The sequence below is a fragment of the Clarias gariepinus genome, chromosome 3 (assembly GCF_024256425.1).
Source record: "Clarias gariepinus isolate MV-2021 ecotype Netherlands chromosome 3, CGAR_prim_01v2, whole genome shotgun sequence".
Lineage (NCBI taxonomy): Eukaryota > Metazoa > Chordata > Actinopteri > Siluriformes > Clariidae > Clarias > Clarias gariepinus.
In genome coordinates this window covers 11,200,062-11,222,062 of record NC_071102.1, presented here as the reverse complement: position 1 = coordinate 11,222,062, position 22,001 = coordinate 11,200,062, and the positions used below count along the sequence as shown (strand labels likewise).

The 22,001-nt window shown below is 39.1% G+C and overlaps 1 protein-coding gene across 10 annotated transcripts in view; it reads left to right on the top strand.

Annotated features, from left to right (window-relative positions):
* Positions 1-17,470: 17,470 nt before the first annotated feature.
* The window catches only part of brsk2b (BR serine/threonine kinase 2b), a 179,590-nt gene continuing 175,059 nt past the window's right edge, over positions 17,471-22,001 (top strand). For all 10 annotated transcript variants that reach the window (XM_053492633.1, XM_053492632.1, XM_053492626.1 and 7 more), the window contains exon 1: positions 17,471-17,641. In XM_053492633.1, the coding sequence (XP_053348608.1) occupies positions 17,548-17,641 (94 nt within the window). In that variant the 5' untranslated portion in view covers positions 17,471-17,547. The remainder of the gene's footprint in view (positions 17,642-22,001) is intronic.

Sequence of the window (22,001 nt, the reverse complement as noted above, 5' to 3'; positions counted from 1 at the left end):
CTGGTCTGTAGTAGGGTTTCACTTGCGGTTTTTAATATACGTTTCATATTTTTCTGTGAGATGGCTTTAAAATAATTGGATTTTTTTGCTTGAATGATTCATTCATCATTTTGAAATGGATGATCTGATGATGTAGAGCTAAAACAAATGTACTTACTTTTGCTGATTCTCTTTTGATGATATCTTCTCGTGGAGTCTCTTCCCAACATCCAGACCAAATTAACTTAAAACATTTGTTTGAAATATTTACACTTTAAAACAAATCATTCTTCAGAACAACACCATGGAGAAACTACTTTATGTTCTCTGTTCATAAAGAACAATTTTTGTTAATGCCACAAGGAAAAATCATGTTGGGATGTTTTTTTTCCCCGTCACCAGTGATTAAACATCCAGCACTTTTTACACAGTTCACACATATGCTACAGACTTTAATGCGTGGTAATCAAGAAATCAATATCACTTATGATTATATACAAACATGACTATCCCATGAATGTGAACTGATTCTTTTCAGATGATTTATAGTGGGTATGAGAGCAGGACCTTTTTTTTGGTTTGTTAATGAGGGATCACAAACCATTGCAAACACTTGGCGTTCTTTGGCGTGTTTTTGCGTTCTTGTACTTCTTTGTCCTTAAAACTGAACAATCTTTGAGTCCTGGAAGGGGTTTTTAGCCATTCTTTTCTTACATTTCTGATTACATTACATCATATTAAGACTATATAAAAGAAATGATATTATTCTAACTAATTTACTAACTGCATACGCATGTAAACATTGCACTGTAATTCATTTTGGCTATTCTAACTGAAAGGTGCATTCTTTGTGTTTGATTTGTATTGTTACATTTTTAAAGATCCTTTAATTTAAACGTTCATTATGACAGTTTGTCATCACAAGTTTGTCACGGCTCAGAGACCAGAATAAAAAAAAATTAAAAAAGCATTGACCATGACAACTCATAAGCATCAGCTTAGCATAAGAGCTGGGGCGCTTGGGGTGCGTTTTGTGCCATTAAATATATTTATCTGATATCTGATTGTACACTGAATATTATCTATTTAAAGAGAACTTTCAACCTTCAATCTGCAGGCCTTCTGTTCAAACCCCTTTACCCCCTCAGCACTCACACACACACACCCACATGTGGCCTCTCCCCATTCGACCATCCAAAATTTCATTTCACAGATGACAGGCTTCGGCCCCTAATCCAGCAGCTGTGAAGGAGGGGACGACCGGCCAACTGTTTCAACTCTAATCAGCTTTTATTGCACGCAGAAGGAGGAGAAAGGCCCCCCTGCTACTCTAAGCACGACTCGGCTTGGGTCTGAGGAAGCTGCTGACTCTAATTCGCTCGAAGCTGTTGGACAGGTCTGTGTCAGCGGAGCCGCTGCTGCTAATGGGCCTGTCACTGCTCATGATTTCACCTCCCAGCCTTCAGCAGATTTCACACGGTGGTGTTTGTATCATTCAGTCTTCATCTGTCCTTTTTCATCACTAAACTGCAACTGGTTGTTAGAGCTGCACGATTTATTCAAGTTTTGTTCTTCCAGCTTGATTTTTATTCTGATTTCCTCAATTAATTAAAACCACCATCGAATTAGTCATGGTCAAGGTAATTGATATTTTCTAATTGTGTTATACAGCCGTGGACAAAGGTTTTGAGAAAATACAAATTTTTATTAAGTCAGTGTTTTTAGATCTTTTTGTCAGATGTTACTATGGTATACGGAAATATAATTACAAGCATTTCATAAGTGTCAAAGGCTTTTATTAACAATTACAAAGTGTATGCAAAAAAAGAGTCAATATTTGCAGTGTTGCCCCTTTTCTTTTAAGACCTCTGTAATTCACCTTGGCATGCTGTCAGTCAACTTCTGGGCCACATCCTGATTGATGGCGCAGCCCATTCTTACATAATCAATGCTTGAAGTTGGTCGGAATTTGTAGGGTTTTGTTTGTCCATCTGTCTCCTGAGAAAGTTCTCAATGGGATTATGGTTTGGGCGAGTTTCCTGGCCATGAACCCAAAATGTCCATATTTTGTTCTACGAGCCACTTAGTTATCACTTTTTCCTCATGGCAAGGTGTTCCATCATGGCACTGTTCCTTCCCAAACTGTTCTTTGATGGTTGCGAGAAGTTGCTCTCTCAGAATGTTTTTGTACTATTCTTTATTCATGGCTGTGTTCTTAGGCAAAATTGTAAGTAAGCTCACTCCCTTGCTGAGAAGTGACCCCACACATGAATGATCTCACGATGCTTTACTGTTGGCATGACACAGGACTGATGGTCACGCTCACCTTCATACAGTACATCTCAAAAAGATCAGCAAAGAAGCCGTTCATCTCCAGGAGAAACATCCGAGACAGATTGATATTCTGCAAAAGGTACAGGGAACGGACTGCTGAGGAGTGGAGTAGAGTCATTTCCTCTGATGAATCCCCTTTCTGATTGTTTGGGGCATCCGGATAAAAGCTTGTCCAGAGAAGAAAAGGTGAGCGCTACCATCGTTACAACAGTAAAGCATCCTAAAACCATTCATGTGTGGGGTTGCCTCTCATCGAGGTGAGTAAGCGCACTTACGTATCATCCCACCTTGATGATCTCTCTGGAATAGGGTCAATCTGGACTCATCAGGCCACATGATCTTTTGTCATTGCTCCAAAGACCAATCTTTTTTGCTCCCTAACAATTTGAAGTCTTTTTTTTCTGATTATTCTCACTAACAAGTGATTTTCTTATGGCTACACAGCTGTTTAGTCCCATCAAATTGGATGTGTATGGAAATGGTCTGAATTTCACTATTAAACATATTTTCCCCATCCAACTTAATTTCAAAGTATTTATGTGATCTACATTTCATTTTTTTTCCTGACCACATTGCTTCCTCAAGGTTGACAGTTCAACACTATCCATCCAGCTTTTGATAATGTGCTAAAGGTTCTTAACCCAGCTCCAGATGTTTTCTTTGCTTGGGGCAGCCCAGTAATTTGAACTTTCTAAAATGGTGATTATCCATCGATGTGAAATGTAAAAGTCTGTTTGAGTAATTACTTTATCCTTTTCATGCTTGCAGTGGATCAAGGGCCGATCCTGAGGGTGCAAGTAAGGAAAATGTCATGGGTGGGACACCAGTCTATTACAGGGTACAGTACTCCCACATCTTTTGTATACCTAGGGCTAGTTTGGAATAGGCAATCCAACTCACGGTATGTTTTTGTGAGATGGGAGGAAACTGGAGAACCTGGAAGAATCTCACATGGACATAACCCAATAACCTAATTATACACAGATACACCCAATCTCAATGTGGAATTAGGGTTCGAGGAGCTGTGATGCAGCAACACTTCTTAATGTACCATTACTCTGATGGCGTTTAGTTTAAAAGTCATGAAAAACATACTTCTGCATATGTGCATTAATGAAATACGTACTTCTGCATATGTGCATTAATGAAATACGTACTTCTGCATATGTGCATTAATGAAATACGTACTTCTGCATATGTGCATTTATAATGTGTCATAAAATATGTACTTCTGCATATGTGCACTATGTTTTAATTCAGATTATTATTTAATGAAATTTTCCTCTATTCCGTAGTCTTATATCTGCCTTGCTTTCCTTTAAAAAAGTGTAATTAATGAAGCAGATTACAAGCCTCCTGGGTGTACCCAGAACATTGCTGTTTGATTGGGACTGCTGTGTGTTTGATATATCGTGGTACACCGTAGCACATCAGGCTTGTAAACGCTCGACAGAAAGCTCATAAATGTAACACAAAAGGCCATAAAGGCATTTATAGGGTTTAATGTTCGGCCGTGGCCTTGTCGATTTTTACTGGCCTCTGGGTGTGAAGCTGAGAAGCCCAGCGAACAGGTTTTTCAGGCGTCAGGTGATTGGCTCTCAGAAACGACGGCCTGATGGCTGCGCAGCGTCTATGACTCCTACTGTTCCCCCACAGTGACACTTTACTGACCTCAATCGAAGAAAGCTTTTTCAGGCAAACACACAGGTCACATAGATTTGACCGGAGTGACCAATTTGTATCCCTGGTGAATCCATGTGTCTGCTCACTGCCGCTAGGATCACTGTGTCGGAGGATTCGGCTTAACCGCAACCATATATCATCTAGAGCCAAGGCCTTAGGAGCTGAAGTCGCTTATAGGAAGCCGAGAACAAGTGCACACTGATGACAGGTTCTATTATAGTGGCAGGATGGGGAACGCTGTTTGTTCCTGCACCGAGTCAATATGTGCCTTAAAGGAAACTTGGACCTTGAAATGTAAAATTTTTTATTATTTTTTTTTAAGGGATATGTTCATACTGGAATATTTCTGACATGCTTAGCGATAATGTGTTAGCTGCTAATGTGAGAGTTTAGCGGTTATGTACCACACTGACATCACAGCTTGACATCACCATTGGACGTCGTCGAACAAGTGAGATAATGATCAGGTTTCACTGTTAGAATGCAAAGTGGTTCCTTTGAGTTATGGCAGAGGCACGCCTCAGGTAATTAGCGATCTCTGGATTGAGCGGAGTCTACAGATGATGTAGTGAAAGAACCGGACTAAGGAACTGAAGCACCACTGCCTATAGCATGTCAATGACGAAATCCAAAAGATTAAACTCATGATGAAATAAATCCTCAACATAAATGAAAATCAGATATTAATTCTAAAAATGATTTTTCTTTTTTTCCCCTTGACAAATTGTGCACTTAATATGAGCTATTGCTTTTGATTAAAGAAGAAGACAATGACAAACATAAGACATGAATATAGTTATGAACAGCATCCTAATACCCTGATGGAATAAGCTTTGAGTGGGCGGTGCGTGCCAGAGGCCTGGAGGAAAGCTCTGTGTACTGCTGGATTGGGACAGGGGGTAATTACGAGAGCCTGGTTAATGTAATTGCACTGATTTGCAGGGACTAGAATTGCAACACAGCATTTTGCATTAGCCACTGTACAATTATTCAGGCAGCACATGGCTAATTATCCCTGCTAGCATTCGAGTCTTCTTTTGATTGCTAACAAGTTACGGCTTAGATAATAATTGTTTGCCCTATAATCATGCAAATTTGATAAAAATTAAAGACAAGAGCATCTTTTGGTTTTCTGACTGACCATTTTGCTTGAAGGTATTTTATTGGGGAAAAAAAAACAAGCAAGACAGATTAGCATAGGATCTTCGATTACGCGTCTCAGGCTTTTACTTGTCTACATGACATAAGGACAGCTTGCCAACGAAAAGCTCTGTTGGTGTCAACATAATCACCTAGTTATCATGAACATACAGTATTGCAAAATAATGAAATTTACTATTTTCTTTGATCAGCTGTACAGGGTCATGTGTAGCTCAGAGGTTAAAGTGTTGGACTATGGTTTGGAAGGCCCAGGTTCAAACCCCCATCACCAACAAACGTTGACACTATTGGGCCCTTGAGCAAGGCTCTTAACCCTCCATAATTAAACAAAAAATGTAAGTTGCACTGGAAAGCAATGTCTGCCAAATGCTATAAATGTAAGTTCGTAACTTTGTCAAGTCACACATGTTGTTCTGCTAACTTTAATGGGTGCAATAGGTGGTTAAATAACACAGAATTATTTTTTTCTCATTATTTACAAAAAAGTTATTAAATAAAACAAGTAATTGTGATTTTTTATATAACTTTTCAATAATAATAATAAAAAAGCATTTTGTACGTATGTACCCCTTTAATTGCTGTCCGCCCTGTCATTTTTAAGTAACTGCTTCTTTTGAAGAACTGTAAGCCGTAAACAGTGACATCACCACCATTATTTTGTCTTCCTTTAATTTGAAACAACTGCTGTATGTACAGTATGTGAAGTGTTTACACTTATATTTCATCATTTTCATCTCATTATGTTTGTAGTTTGATGTTGTCAAGTTTAATGTGTACACGCTTCCCTAGTAAACCATTAATAAATACAAGGACTTTTTAGAAGTGTTAAATATATGTGATAAACAGTACACAGTCACCTTCAACAGTGAATCACTTTGCTAACTAAAGTTCATCCAAGTGCTCATTAAATGCAAACCTTAGCAAAATAAACGTTCTCCCTGGTATGGCCCACCCTGTCATCAATTCTTACATGACAGGACATGTGTGCATAGACTTTTGCCACATTTTGAATTGATTTCATTATTGTCAACATTCTTTCCTGTAACTAGAATAGAGGTTAGACCAGCACAGTGGACCTCATAAAGGCCTCCAAGAAATTCAGATCTCACCATGTGATTTTGCTGGGGGCGACACATAGGAGGACGTGTACAGGACAAAACCTAAACGACTTGGAGGAGGCACTGATTCAGAAGGTTCTCAGCAATAACCTACATTTTTTGCAGGAAACGGATCTACACCACTGGTGCCTACATTTAAATATTTGCTTTTTTATTTTTTATGTAATAGAGTAATGTACAATTTGTTTCAATAAAATTGTATTAAAAATAAGGACTTTATTACCAATTTTTAATCTCTAGTTACTTTTCACCCACCCTGTACTGTATATTGTTAAGATAGTATATTGTTCTGAAAATCTACGTACATTTTATCATCACTATGTGATGAAAATGTATTTACTCTATTTTGCATTTGTCCATGACAGCGTGGACATATTTGGCAATTTAATCTAAATTGTCTGCGGGCGGGTTATTTATCAAAAAAGTGCTAGAGCTTGACCAACATGCATTTTTAACAGCCCAATGTTTACTTTAAAAAAAAGTAAATATGAATTCACTAGATTAAAAAAAATATATATATTATTATGCAACTTCACAGGCCCTTTATAATGATATTGACCCATATACAGAATACAGGTTAATCAGATTCCTACAGACGTGTACCCTGTTGCGTATCTTTCTATGACAGAGCCTCGCTGGTAAACTTACTCATTATTTCTTAGTCCTGGGTTCTCTAAAGAAAGAATGTCCTGAAGAGGGCAGTGGCAGAACCCCAAACGGTGAATGAAGGATGAAGTAGTCAGGTAGACCTTTATGATGCGTTAAAAACTGCCCCCCTGCCTCTTGGTTTAGTGAAGCCTATGACATGCAATACAGTATTACCCAAACCGCCCATTCGTTCTGTATACTGTATCATCACATTATTTCAACAGCAGTACACACACTATCAGCTGTCTGTCACCCTGAGCAAAGAATGATGGTGGTATGCTGTATGAATGCATCACACTTTGGTTCAGCTTGGACTGCTGAACAATTGAAAAATCGTCTCACATCTCCACCGAAGTGATAAACTGACAGAAAAAAAAAAGGAAGATGAACTGGAGTGCTCCTTTCAAGTTTATCACTGAGCTGGCACGCTGAGAGTGATGATTGCTCTGAAGTTGCCTAAGCCACATGAAAATGTACAGCTTGTTCTAGGATTTTATTTGACTATTCTACAACGTGCACAGAACTCCTAAGGCTACAAAATATATTGAAGCATTTTTCAATCTAATTCTAATGCACTGCAGTAATAGCCGATGCCAAATTACCAAGAATAAGAATAACAATTTGAATGCAGTAAGTGGGGGATGTTTCCACTGGGTATGCTGGTTTCCTCCTGTATTGGCTAATTTAATTTGCCCTTAGGCATGTGTGTTGCTCCAGGACTAGGTTATTACTCACGTTATTGACTTGCACACAGCATTCTCAAGATCCACTGCAAACCTGACCGGAATAAACTGTTAACTTAAGTAGAGTAAATGAATGGACTATATGATGTGAATTAAAACCTGTAACCACAATGAAGATCTCAGAATGAAACTAGCCTTAATGAAATATTAATGCAAATGTTCTACTGAAGAACATTCTATAATAGGTACTGTAGACTGTCATAGAAGAATGTGGCCTGGGCTGATGAATCAGGTTTTCTTTTATATCATGTGGAGGGAGGGGGTGTGCATTACTTATCTGAAAAACAAATGGCTCCAGAATGCACTATGCTGGCGGAGAGAGTGTGATGCTCTGGGCAACGTTCTGCTGGGAAACCTTGGGTCCTGGCTTTTATGTGGATGTTACTTTGGCATGTACCACCTACTGTACCTTAACATTCTTGCAGACCAAGTACAGCACACCGCTTCATGCCAGGGTTAACAAAAATTGTTCGGGAATGATTTTAGGAACCTGACAAAGACCTCAAGGTGTTGATTTGGCCTCCGAATTCTTTCTCAGTCCAACTGAACATCTGTGGGATGCACTGGGCAAACAAGTCCAATCCATTTTTCAGAGCTGCATATTTTAGTTAGACACTCCAAATACTGAATTACATTTAAATATATAACACATAGTGTAGGTTCTCTACAATCCACTCTTTACTCTCTATACACAAGCAACAGGTAAAACTTGCTCAAACAGGACAGGGTGTCCCCTGAACTAGAATTAGGAACTATTGATATAATAATTGTGATATAAAAAAAGGTGGAAACTTTGCATAGTAGCTGCATCACTTTTCTCTTTTCTCATGTGCTTTTCTCTCTTACTTAGTGTAAGGATATTTTTATTGACGGAGACTTCAAAGCACTTATGTACTGTAAGTTGCAAGGGTGTCTGCCAAATGCCGTAAATGTAAATGTATCCTGATGCACTCATCACTCTGGAATAGGGTCAATCAGGTCCCATCACACTATATACCCTTTTCCACTGCTCTAAAGAAGTAGTTTCAGTATGACCACACAGATGTTTAGTCCCAGTCCTGAGAGTTCTCATCACATTGTGTGCATGGAGATGCTCTCACTAAAATATATTTGTGATTTGTACTTTAAACTTTGTACAATTCAACTATATCAAGCGTTTATGTCATCCCTAATCATGGCCATTCATTATATCTTTACTGACCACATTTTTTCCACAAAGGATCTTTTAAGATTGTTTCTTTCTTGTTTTCTTTGATTGATGCAGAACAACAATTTCACCCTTAATAAAGTGACTCTTTTTTGACCAGGGGGCTCAAATGCAAATATACTGAATCTGTTACTTTAAAGGACTGAATACTTTTTTTTTTTTTTTTTTAAAGAAAACTGCATTTTCAAGGAAATACAAAGGGTTTTGTCCTACTTGACGAGTTACAAATATAGACTCGAAGATATGTTCACGTTTACTTGCTCATAACATTTTCTCTATAAGTATATGAAAGGGCAGTATAGATGTTCCTGAAATAGAGTAGGTTCAGAAGGGGCATTAAGGTCAGGTGGGTTCACATAAAGGGAAAGAAAAAAAAACCTCGTTCTAGACCCACTAGGACATATGAAACATTTCACTATAATAAAGCTCTTATATTACAGTTTTCTCAGGCAATTATTTTACGTATATAGAAACTTTACAAGTTGTACATTTATGATGTTACAGTAGTCATGATAACAGATATTTTCAGTCAGGTCGAATTTCCAATTTTGATTGGCCGGAAGGTGTTAAAATGGGTGTTGTTTCTATGGTAACAGCAAACACAGGTTTTAAGTGATGATTAATTATTTCTTTATTACAACATGCCTCATTATGTTTGATTTCTCATTAAATGTCCATACACAACAGCATCACTCCCATCATTTCCCTTCATGCGTATGCCAGAGATACACATTATACCACATTGTACCTTTAAGCACAAAATAGTTGTATACAGAGGATGCCCAAGTACTCACCATTCATTGGAAGTGTACTGTATGATATTTATAATTTGTCTGATATTTTCTTTTATTTACTCCAGATATTAACATAGTAAACCGCCAACAAGTCTGTCTTTTTTCTCTCACCCCCCTATGACCCATTCCCTCTCTTATCAATATAATTATTTAGTAAGCTCTAATTTAGTTTTATGACGCAAACCTGGCAAGATTGCCCAGAATATATTATTTAGCCTCATGTCCCAAAAGCTGTCAGGTTATTACACATTCTTTAATCTGATTTATTTGACAGTGTAAGATTTTTGCTCTCATCTATGAGCAAGCTACAGAGTGACACGTTTCATATAAAAGAATGTCATGATTGATTGCACTGGATTTCAGGGCTGAAACAATAGATGAAATGTCACGGATAATGGAGATGCAAATAATCAAGAATTTACTTGTAACTAAAAGGTCAAACTAGAAATCCTGACACGCCACCCTTTTAAAGCCGTGGAGCGTGCATCGGTGTGCTCCGCCAGTCAGAAAAGCGATGACTGCATTTCAGCCTCTGACTTAATCACAAGTTCCCTCTCATATGGACACTTTGGAACACTCCAGAGGGGAGGATGTGCCAAGCCAATAATGCCCCTTCACTAATGGAGTCATCTGTTGAGTGGACAGTTTCCAGAACCTGCTCGAAAGTTCTTTAACAGCACTGCAGTTGTCTATCTACACAGTGCCTGTCTTACCTCTTTAAATAAAACAATCTTATAGTATGTTTGTCGAGACCAGAGCTTTTCTTCGACAAAAAGTTGAAAGAGAGGAAGGGACCTTGTGGAACCGTGAGCTCCAACCTGAGCAGATGTTCCCAGCGACTTCAAAAGAGCACAGCAGCTCTGAAGTGTGTTACTTTGGAATCTGGTTTTGAAAGAGATCCAACACGCTCTCGGTAGCATCTGACTGTCCATGTGTCAGATTATAGAGCCAGGAACCACTAGAGCTGCATTTTATTCTGATGGCAGCTACTTTTATAAGCACATCTTTCAAAGATACCTGTCTCATTGGGCAGAATTTTAACAGGAATGATCCAAAGCAGTGACGGCGTTTAGGCACAGTTTTACTGTCACCATATGCCATAACTACAATAGCATTTTAAGAGAAAGCGAACAAAAAAGCTAGGTTTGACAAATTAGATGGTTATGTAATGTGGGAGGATACTAAGCAAAATCAGGTGAACTACAAGCATAAATATGAACAAAAAGAATGACTGCTATCTATGTAGAACACAATCAATGTACCTTTACATTCACATTGTGAACATATACCTTTACCTTTTTGATACTGGACTTTGATACTTGTTCTTTATATCCTTAGAAGATAGCCACTACCCAGATGGGACAGCCTTTATCCCAGAAGTGGCTGATGGTTCTTGGTTTAATTCTGCCTTTATACCTCCAACCTTCCTCCAATGTAACCAAAAACATGATACCACCACCATGCTTTATTATAGGTATAGTCGTTCCAGTATATAGGTATAGTAAACCCAGAGTAAGGTAGTCATACAGTATGAACGCTTTCTTTCATCTGAGCTTTGGGTCTCTTCAGCATCTTCAGAATTTCCATTGGCCTCTTGGTTGCATGTCTAATGACTGTTTTAAACCAAACTTCAATAACTTTTAAGAGCATGGAATTTCAAAACTTGTTCACACAAAATTGTTACAAATTTTAAGGTTTCATTGCACTCATCATCCTTACCAGTTAATCCTGTATTCAGGGTCGTGGGGGCCTGGAGCTTATCCCAGAAGACTGAGGGCAAGGCGGGGTACACCCTGGACAGGACAGCAATCCATCGCAGAGCACACACATATACACACACTCACAAACTACGGGCAATTTGAGAACACCAATTAACCTAGTCTATCATGTCTTTGGACTGTTGGAGGAAACCGGAGTACCCGGACATGCGGGGAGAACATGCAAACTCCATGCACACAGAGACGGAAATCGAGCCTGGCCGGGAATCGAACCCAGACCATGGAGGTGCAAGGCGACCAGGTACTTCGGTTTCCTTCCACAGTACAAAGACATTCAAAGATTCAAAGATTCAAATAACTTTATTAATCCCAAAGGGAAATTGCTTAAATTTAAAGGGAGAATTCCCTTTAAATTTAAATTTAGAGCCTCCGAGTGGCAGTGGTAACGTGCTCGCCCTAACATCTGGAGATCGCTGGTTCGAACCCCGGGTGATGCTGTTTTCCTCTCACAGCCGGAGGCACAGAGAGAGCTGATTGGCCGAGCTCTCTCAGGGGGGAGGGATGAGAGGTACTTGCGCTCCCACATTAATCACGGCTCTACAGCCAATCAGGGGCGTCTGTGAGCTCACGCATGCGAAAGGAGTGCCTAGCACTTTCCTCCGAGTGTGTTACTCCGCTCCTAACGGTGCGTGAGCAAGCAGTTCAAAAAGATGCGGTCGGCTGACGTCACGCGGTTCGGAGGAAACAAGGGATGGTCTTCGGGCTTCTTGACTGAGTGGTAGTAGTAGCCTTAATGTGGGAGCCTCCTAGTGACGGGAAGGAATTGGCCACGACTAAATTAGGGAGAAAATTGGAATTGAATTTAAAGGGAAATTGCTTACATGCAGATAAGTCCAACTGTCGTTCTCAAATTGCCGATAATGTGTGAATGAGTGTGTGTGTCCTGTATGTGTGTCTGTCCTGCGATGGATTGTTACCCCATCCACGGTGTACTCCGCCTCGTTTGTTCCTTCAGAGTAGGATGTTTGGTCTCCAAGTGCTAAAGTAACTTTAAAGTTTTCTTAGCCTTATTTGCTAGCTTCTATCCGCACAGCATGCACAAGTGATTTGGATCCCCAGAAGCAACTAAACTATATGTAGCTGTTGTCATAATTTCAGTTTATCTTTACTGCCCATGGGCATTTTATTAGCAGACCTGGTGAAAATGTCATTTGTTTCTTCATTTTCTCATTCAAATTTTCTTCTTACTAGTCAGCTAGCTTTTCATGTACTAAAAAAAGACAGACCATAAGTAAATGTCTTATATTGAATTTTTTTTAAACGTTTAACAAAATAAAATGAATTATAATAATTTTTAATTAAACATTTTACTTTATGATATACAGTTTGGGGTTATTGGACGTCTAGAGGAAGGGGCTTGGTTGGATACACCCTGAACGGGGTTAACATTCCTTTCAGGTCACCAGCATGCACACACTTACACCCAAACCAAACTGGTGCTAAAATATTACTTATACATTATCGATATATATTACTTATATTTATCGTCGAAAGCACCAAATTCCTGGGTGTCCACCTAGAGAAGGACCTCAGCTGGTCCCTCAACACCAGCTCCCTACAGAAGAAAGCCCAACAGCGTCTCTTCTTTCTGAGAAGACTGAGGAAGGCCCAGCTTCCACCACCGATCCTGACCACCTTCTATAGAGGAACTATCGAGAGCATCCTGAGCGGCTGCATCACTGTCTGGTTTGGGAATTGTGCCATATCGGATCGCAAAACCCTACAACGGATAGTGAGGACAGCGGAGAAGATCATCGGGGCCTCTCTCCCCTCTATTGAAGACATCTACACCACACGCTGCATCCGCAAAGCCACCAGCATTGTGGCTGATCGGACACACCCCTCTCACATACACTTCACACTCCTGCCATCTGGAAAAAGGTACCGAAGCATTCGGGCACACACATCCAGACTGTGCAACAGCTTTTTTCCACAAGCCATCCGTCTCCTCAACAAAAAGGGACTGGACTGATAAACACAAACACACTCACACACACACAAACACAAACATTATCACACAGCTTAACTCAACTACCTCAAAATATTGAGACTGGACTGACTAATCAACACAAGTGCAGACACACTGACCTACACCACCAAATTATCGTACACACCAACCTGTAAATGCTTCACTGTTTTTAACAATCTTTTTGCACAATGATCATTACTGGACTACATTTTTGCACTAATTCCTCAAATCTTGCTGCTGTTTTAAGGAATGTTTATGTTTACCCACTACCTCAACACCATATTTTATGTTCGGTTATGTCGTGGTTGCGCACTGTCACTTTGTTGTTGCTCTTGTTTGCACATTTGCACGTGCACTTTATGTTGTCTATAAAAATGTTACTTAGCTAGTTAGTTATTGTTAATTTATGTTGTAATTTATGTTAGGTCTCTCTGTCCTGTCTCTGCTAGCCAGTTAACTAGGCCTCTTGGTTAGCTAGTTTAGTGTCTATGTTAATTTATGTCGTAAATTTATGTTGCATGTAGCACCTTGGTCCTGGAGGAACGTTGTTTCGTTTCACTGTGTACTAACTGTATATGGTTGTAATGACAATAAAGCCTACTTGAACTTGAACTTGAACTTGAACTTATACATACTTACAGTATACATATGTGTCTGCCTTTATTGACTAGACATATACTTTTAAATTATACAGTCCAAAAGTCTAATGGTGAATGTCAAGAAGCACAAAGAACCACAAAAAATAATAAAAACTACAAAGAAAAGCAGACAACATAATTTTATACGTAGCTTTTTCATTACTACTATTTCAAATGTTTCATGTTTAAATTCGTTATTCAAGCATGTTCTACAGTGTATAAAGAAGGATTGATTTCAGACATGTCACATCCATAACATCAATTACTGTATATGACACAGTTTATCCTTAATCATTTATTTCTAAAATATTTTCAAATATACAGTACACATTTTACAGTCTCTTTCATGGTACATGTGTTACACTACAGTTGCCTTTAAAATTCACAGACATGGTGAAAACTATGTACTCAAAAATGTTTAATGTCACTACCATAATGCTGTTAAAATGTTAAATATTTTGAGGAAGGATTTGTTTATATATGAATTTTGTAGATTTCTTTGATTTCAGCTTATTGGTTAGCACTGTGGCCTCGCACCTTCAGGGTCCGGGTTTGATTCCCGACTAGGTTCAAGTCCTGCATCTGTGCGCATAGAGTTTGCATGTTCTTCCCGTGCTTGGTGGCTTTCCTCCCACAGTCCAAAGATTAGGATAATCTGTATCCCCAAATTACACATAGTATATAAATGATTGTGTACAGTATGTGTGTACCCTGCAATGGATTGGCACCCTGTCCAGGTTGAATGCTTAGTACCTAAAGTTTGCTAAAATAGGCTTCAGGCTTCCTATAATCCTGTATAGGATAAACAGTATAGAAAATGAACGAAACATAAATGAATGTTTGTCTTAAGATGACAAGATTACATTAACATTTACGCAAATGAATTTGCCGCTACTAAGCGTGTCCATGCTCTGAGGCATTTTGTTTCCCAATCGAGTCCAAATGTCATGCTGGAATCACCCTATGTGACTTCTGATAGCCGCTCTAATTTTAGCAAACTCATTTTGTTTTTTACTTGTAAATGATCATAGAGATTATAACTCCACTGTAGAGCCTGAAGAGAAGTTCGGTGGTGTTGAATGCTTGTGCCAGGCACTGTGTTGCATTTTACAGTTTATGCTTTGGTTTGTGATTTCTTCTGCACCAGCAAGGAAATCAATTTTATTTCACTTACATATGCAGTAATATATAGAAAATATATATACAGTATCAGAAAAATTTTTTTTAATCCGTAACCGCAGAGATACATCCTGATATGGATATGGATTTCAGTAATGGGATTAGAAACAGGTGCATTTTCAGCCAGCAGGAATTATGCTCTGTGAGTTTGGAGGGTTGCCAGAGTGCAGTATTCAACACTTTTTTAAAAATTCCTTTTGTTAGAGGGTGTTTATGATTCAAATATACGTAGATCACCAACTATTGGTTTGCAGTTCTAAATCAAAATCTGCAATACTAAAATTTTAAAAGGAAATGCATAATGATTTCATCAGATAAACAACAAATAACATGACGAATAAAACAACAAACAGTAAAAAAAAAAAAAAAAAAACACTATAATTGCCAAATGTTTGTACCATCACGTTTCGGGTTTAGTCCCACTTGCTCTTAAAATTATCTCCACTCTCCTGGGACGGCTTTCCATTAGATGTTAAAGCATGGCTGTGGGGATTTGTGCTCATTCAGCCACAAGAGCATTAGTCTGGTAAGGCACTGCTGTCAGGTGAGTAGGCCCGGGGTGCAGTCTGTGTTCCAGTTCATCACAAAGGTGTGGAGTCGGGTTGAAGTCAGGGATTTGCACTCATGTTCTTCCACACCAACATTGGCAAACCATGTCTTCAAGGAGTTCACGTTGTGCATAGGGGTATCGCCATGTTGGAACAGGCTTAGACATCTTAGTTCCACTGAAGGGAAAACGTAAAGCTGTAGCATACAAGGACATTCTATACATTTGTGTGCTTCCTGTATTGTGGCTTGAGGTTGGGGTGTGATGCCCAGGTGTTGACATTTCAGTGGGACTTTTGATTGTGCAGAAAACCAAAACACGGTTATGAGACTAAAAACTACCTTTATCTGTGTATAATCCCCGCCTACACTAATGCACTTTTCCCAGGTTTTCATTAGGTCATGGATACCATCAAGGCAGAATATTTTCTCAATAATTGAGGACATGATCAGACTGGCTGCTTTACGTCTGATAAAATGCTGGCTTCCCAGGAACTCCTTTAAAAGCCCAAAGATGTGGAAATAGTTTGAAGTGAATTCAGGGCTGTACGGGGTGTGTGGCAAGAACTGATTTGCTGTAATATGCAAGCAGTATTGTGAATGATTGTGTGTACTGTACAGTTCCCACAGACGTCCATTATTCCAAGTCAGAGACAAGTTGTTAGTCGTTTTTTTTTTTCAAGGATCAGGCGTTTTACTCACTAAATGTTCACAGGAAAATGACGGCCTTACAATATTCAAATGTTTTATGGGCAGTGGTGGCTCAGTGGCAGGTTCTTATAGCAGAACTATAAATGGTTATTCAGCAGTTATTTATCATTTATGGAATGAGTCTCAGGTATCAGCACATTTTCCACCACAGGAAAGTCTTCATGAAAGAAGTTTTTTTTTTTCCTTTTTTTTCTTGGCTTCTCTGTAACTTTTTTCTTATTAATTTCTCGCAGATGTTCCACAATATTAAAAGTAATTAGACCCAGCTAAAAATCATAACAGCTTGTTCTTTAACGTGGTGTAAATGGAAACAAAACCTTTAGTCCAATGCTTTTATAAGAATGTAATCATACCACATAAATTGGGCATTTGTGACTTAGTGGTAGTTTCTCACCTTCTTTGAGAAAGGCCTGGGATGATTTCCCACCTAATGCCCAAAGCACAAATACTGGATGAGGTTCTGATCCCAAGCCTGAGATTTGTAAAACTGTGCTTAAAGTCATCACCTGTCCCAATCAGACTTGAACAAATTATTGCTAATCTTTCTGCCGTTCTCGTCAAGGGGTCGCCACGGCGGAGCCGCACAACAACTTGGCCGCTGGTTTTACACCAGATTCCCTTCCTGACGCAACCCTCCTCTTTTGTCCGGGGTTCGGGACTGGGACTGGGACTGTGTCCAGCGACTGGGGTTTGGGCATCAGGTGAGAATCGGACCAGCGTCTTCCCCATAGAGGATGAGATACCTACAGTATCACTGAACCACCAACGTCCCAATTAATGGGGTGAGAATTTCTTCTTTGACTAGAACGAATTAAATTAACAAAACCTGTCAAGCAGGTAAATAATGGGAAGTTATACTAATCTGGCAACCCACAAGCGCGCGTTCGCTCTCTTGCGTCATCTGCAGGAGGAGAAAGGCAGATCAGCGCACGAGCGAGAGAGAGAGAGAGAGAGAGCTGGGCGGGGAAGGAGTTGCTCCTGCTGGCCTTGAGAAAGCCCTACATAGCGGACTCGCAGCTGATCGCTGAAGCATCGCTCCTGTTCCACTCTAAAGTCAAAATGTCCTCTTTATCGGGGAAAGAGAGCAGCGCGCAGCACGCGTCCTACGTGGGACCGTACCGGCTGGAGAAGACACTGGGCAAAGGACAGACAGGTCTGTGCGCTTTTGTGCCCATTTCTCTATCTGTGTGTGTGTGTGTGTGTGTGTGTGTGAGTGAGTGTGTTACGCACCTTGGATGCTTTCTGTACGCGCTGCACTGATGCTCATCCTCAGCTGGGAGGATCACGGGCTGTGTCTCATTTCCACACACACACTGACAGTGCGCTGAGACAGTTTGGACAGATCTGTAATCTCTTGGACACTTTTGCACTGAGTGGCACGATGCTGACATTGACTTGTCCACATTACGAGACATGGATTGAAGTTGCTCCTGCATTTGTCAGTATTTCATCAGCTTATTGCGTCTGTTTAAAGCGTGAAATCAGGATATTGCGCATCACGAGACTGCGGCTGGCACTGGAACAAAATGTCATTTCTTATAAAAAATATATATATATATATATGCGTGTGTGGGTGCGCGCGCGCGCGCTTGGACCGATCTGGTGTCCTGAAGTGGCGCGTCTCCATCGTCCAATGCGCCCCCTACTGGCCACCTGTAACGTCAGGAGTATTACATTTTAAAACCAAAAAGTACACAAAAGCTGGTAAAAGAAGAAACAGAATGAAGTTTCATTGCCACCGCACATCTCCTTGGTCCCTGAGTTTAATCCAAAGTGTGTGAACATCGTACCCTGTGATAGCCCGGTGTCATACCCAGGGTGAATTCTCACCTTGAACAGGCTGTGGATCCACTCTGACCCTGAGCAGAAGAAGAAAATTTTTTTTACTAAAGATATAAGAAAGAAAAATGTGTGGATCTCATAATCCACGTTATAGATCACCGTATTTAGAAATTGGTACAAAAATAGATTTCAACTCTCAGTCTGCTAATCACTGTGAGGAGGAAAGTAGTTGGTTGTTACTGGCGATGTCATAAAGAACACTGTGTTGATGTGTCTTAGTTTGTGTTCTTTAGCAGCATCTCTGTCAGAAGTTACAGCTTCAAGGATTATATTAAAACACTTGTTCTATCACAGTACTGTAATATCTGTAGTAACTGTTTAGGGATTGTATGGTGGAGGAACCATATAAACAGATATGTTTGACAAAATGTTTGTTTAGCTTTTACAGTATGAAGAGGGTCTCCAATGTTAGAGCAGTCTAACTGTAAAGTACTGTGACCCAGGAAATGTTTCAGATTTTGCATCCAAATTGCATCTCTATCATAACTTTGAGAGGAAAGAGCGTGGCCAGGTGATGGAACGGCTGCTTATGCTTATGTTACAGAAGTGACACTAGGAACTCTCTACTCTCATGAACATTAGATGTAACTGTACGATTGTAGACCGCGGTGACCTTCATCACCTTGACATTGATTGTTTTCTTAGGCTACAACTTTCTGTCATGTCTGATTTCTTACATAGTGAATTGAAAGATTTTTTTAAATATCAGAATTAAATTAAATTGAACTGTGTCAAGTCCTGTGTTTTCTTTATTACAGTATATTGCAAGCCATGTCAATGTCTAAGGCTAAGGTGTTTATAGTAGTATAGCATAGTACCTTTAACCCTTAATTTGGTGAAAACTACATTTGGAAATGTACAAAAATACCACAAGAAAAAACAGGAACTTTTTTTACTGTATAAAATATGTATTCTTTGTAATTTTGCACTTTTATCTGTTTAAATAACTTAATTTGAGTTTTTAAAGGTTTATATGCACTTTTTGGAAAAGTTATTACCCTAGACATCATACAGGGATGGGAATCACCAGGGACTCCCAATACGATATTATTACGATACCTGGGTGCTAATTTAATTTGTATTGCGATTTTATTTTATCAAGAATTTATAAATATCCTGATTTGGTCACTTTTTTCAGATTTTATTACAATTCTAAACCAACTGAGCATATTCAATTTAATTCAGTTATATTTATATAGCGCTTTTAACAATTGTCATTGTCGCACAGCAGCTTTACACAAGCATACAATTTACTCGTACCACATGGAAAGCTGTGCTGTGTAAATAGTTTAGAGCACACCCACCTGTAACATTATGAAGAAAAAGAAATAGTTCACAACTTTAAATGCAAACATAAATGAATAAATTTTTTTTTTTTTTTTAAATGATTTTGGAGTCAGTCTGGCTATATGTGAATGACCACACAAATGAACGCGATATATAACCAAATAATTTTTCCCTATTTCTAATAACTTCATTCATTGCAACACAAAAATTACAACAATAAAAATAAATTAATTAATAAAATCACAAAAGTAAAAAAACGTCTTGGAAAAAGTCCTAAAAATATTTTCCCATGCAATCCGAAGAGTGTAGGGATGCACCGAAATTTCGGCCGCCGAAAATTTTCGGCCGAAATAGCATTATCGGTTTCGGCCGAAACGTAAGAAAGCGCCGAAAATAAAAGCCGAAATTGTCGCCACGCCTCTCCCATCCTCCCGTCTCGTTCGCGCTGTCATTACGCATCAAACACGGAGTATGTCGGCGGTTTGGAAGCACTTGGAAGCAAGTTTTGTTATTGTTAAACAGCCTTATTACTGTTATTTTTTATCAATAAAAGTTTGATTGCTTAATTAATTTTTAGTTTTTTTAATACAAACAAAAAGAAAATATTTTAAACATGTTTTTTAATGAAGCCATTTTCGGTTTCGGTATCGGTTTTCGGCCAAGTGCATCCAAAAACTTCGGTTTCGTTTTCGGCCCAGAATTTTCATTTCGGTGCATCCCTAGAAGAGTGCATTATAAAGAATAAAGGATTTGCCTGGCGAACTCTCTGTGGTAGTAGATATATTTTACATTGTACAATTGTACGTTAATTTATGTTATTTGTTTTGTGCAAAATAGCATTTTTGTAATTTTTTTTTTATTTCAAAGGCTCTTTAGATGGTCAACAGTTCTATCCTTGTAACAGCGTTTTTATTTTCCTTATGTTCTCCATAGTATCTTTAAAGGTCCTGTATTCTACTGTTACTTCACCAAGCTCCCCCAAAGTGTCTGTTAATGCTTCCAGCTGGACTACCCCTCAGATAATGCATTTTTATATCCTAAACTCCTTTATGTCACTTCTTTGCCAAATGTGCCATTTCAGTGTCTATGTAAATGAGCTAGTGCTGAGCCACAATCTTCCGTAAAACAGCAGAGCTGAGCTACAGTACATGCAGGTGTAGAGTTTCTTCTAATATGATATCTTCTTATATAAAAATCTAATTGGCTTGTTTAAATGATGCCAATACAAAACCAAAAAAAAAAAGAAGCTGGGAATGTGTTTGTACACTCACACTGGAGACTTACACCATGCCAAAAAATGACTATACAGTGGATTTTGCATAATAGCTTCCCTTTAATGTAGGGTCAAATGATTTTTGGGTAGATTTAACCCGAAGACGTGTGAAATATGGCAGAATGATCATTTACAGCGAGTACAACGAGTTATAAAACATCTTTATGCAGATTGATTGGCAGAAATCTCCATTAAACACAAAGTACAAATAGGTCAGGATGTGATAATCCTATCATGCCAAACCTTGAGCTGGTACAGCAAGAAAACAGGACACATTTTTATAGTGCTCCTTTAAGAGCTAGGTTTTAGTCTTCCTTAGAAGCTAGCCAGTGACTCAGCTGTTTTTGACAGCAATGGGAGTTCATTCCACCACCTTGGTGCCAGGACAAAGAAGTCCTGAAGCACGTATTTCTCATACCTCGAGGATCAGATTGAGCTGTTCTAGAGGCTCAAATGCAGTGTCATTCAGGTCAGGTTGTGGAAAGAACCTTCAAGTAGCTCCATGGATGTGTTTTTTTTAGCATCAGTGCTTTAAAACTGATGTGCACTGCTACATCACAGTAACACAGAAATGTGGAGATGTGGGTGAGCTCCAAAACAAGTGACACCGTAAGAACACAAAGACATTTTCAGGACACACAATATTTTGGTTTGCTAACCTTTTTTTTTTTCATCCGCAAGTATATCGTTATTTTTCCTATGAGTTATAGCTATTGATCTCGCTACAATTCATTTGGTGCTCAGTGTGTTATGATGCCCTGACTGACCCATGGCCTCGTCTCGCCTGGACATGATTGAGTGCAGTCAGAGTTGTGCTTGAGTGTTAGCATGGAAGTTAGCAAGGATTTAAGCTGCATACATCCGCCTACAGTACATGCTCAGGCCAAAGTCCATACTGTACGTAATCCTCAGATCAGTCAGCAGTTGCTATTAAGGTCTGCTGCAGAGACAGTGGTGCTGTAGTGTAATGAGTAAAATGTGATGTAAGCATAGCATAGGTTGACTGCAAGATATTTAAGCAATGTGTTCACGTGCATAATACTGCTACTGATAACCAACTTAGCATACTGGTGCTAACTCTAATAGTATTAAGTAACTGATATTTTGCTTG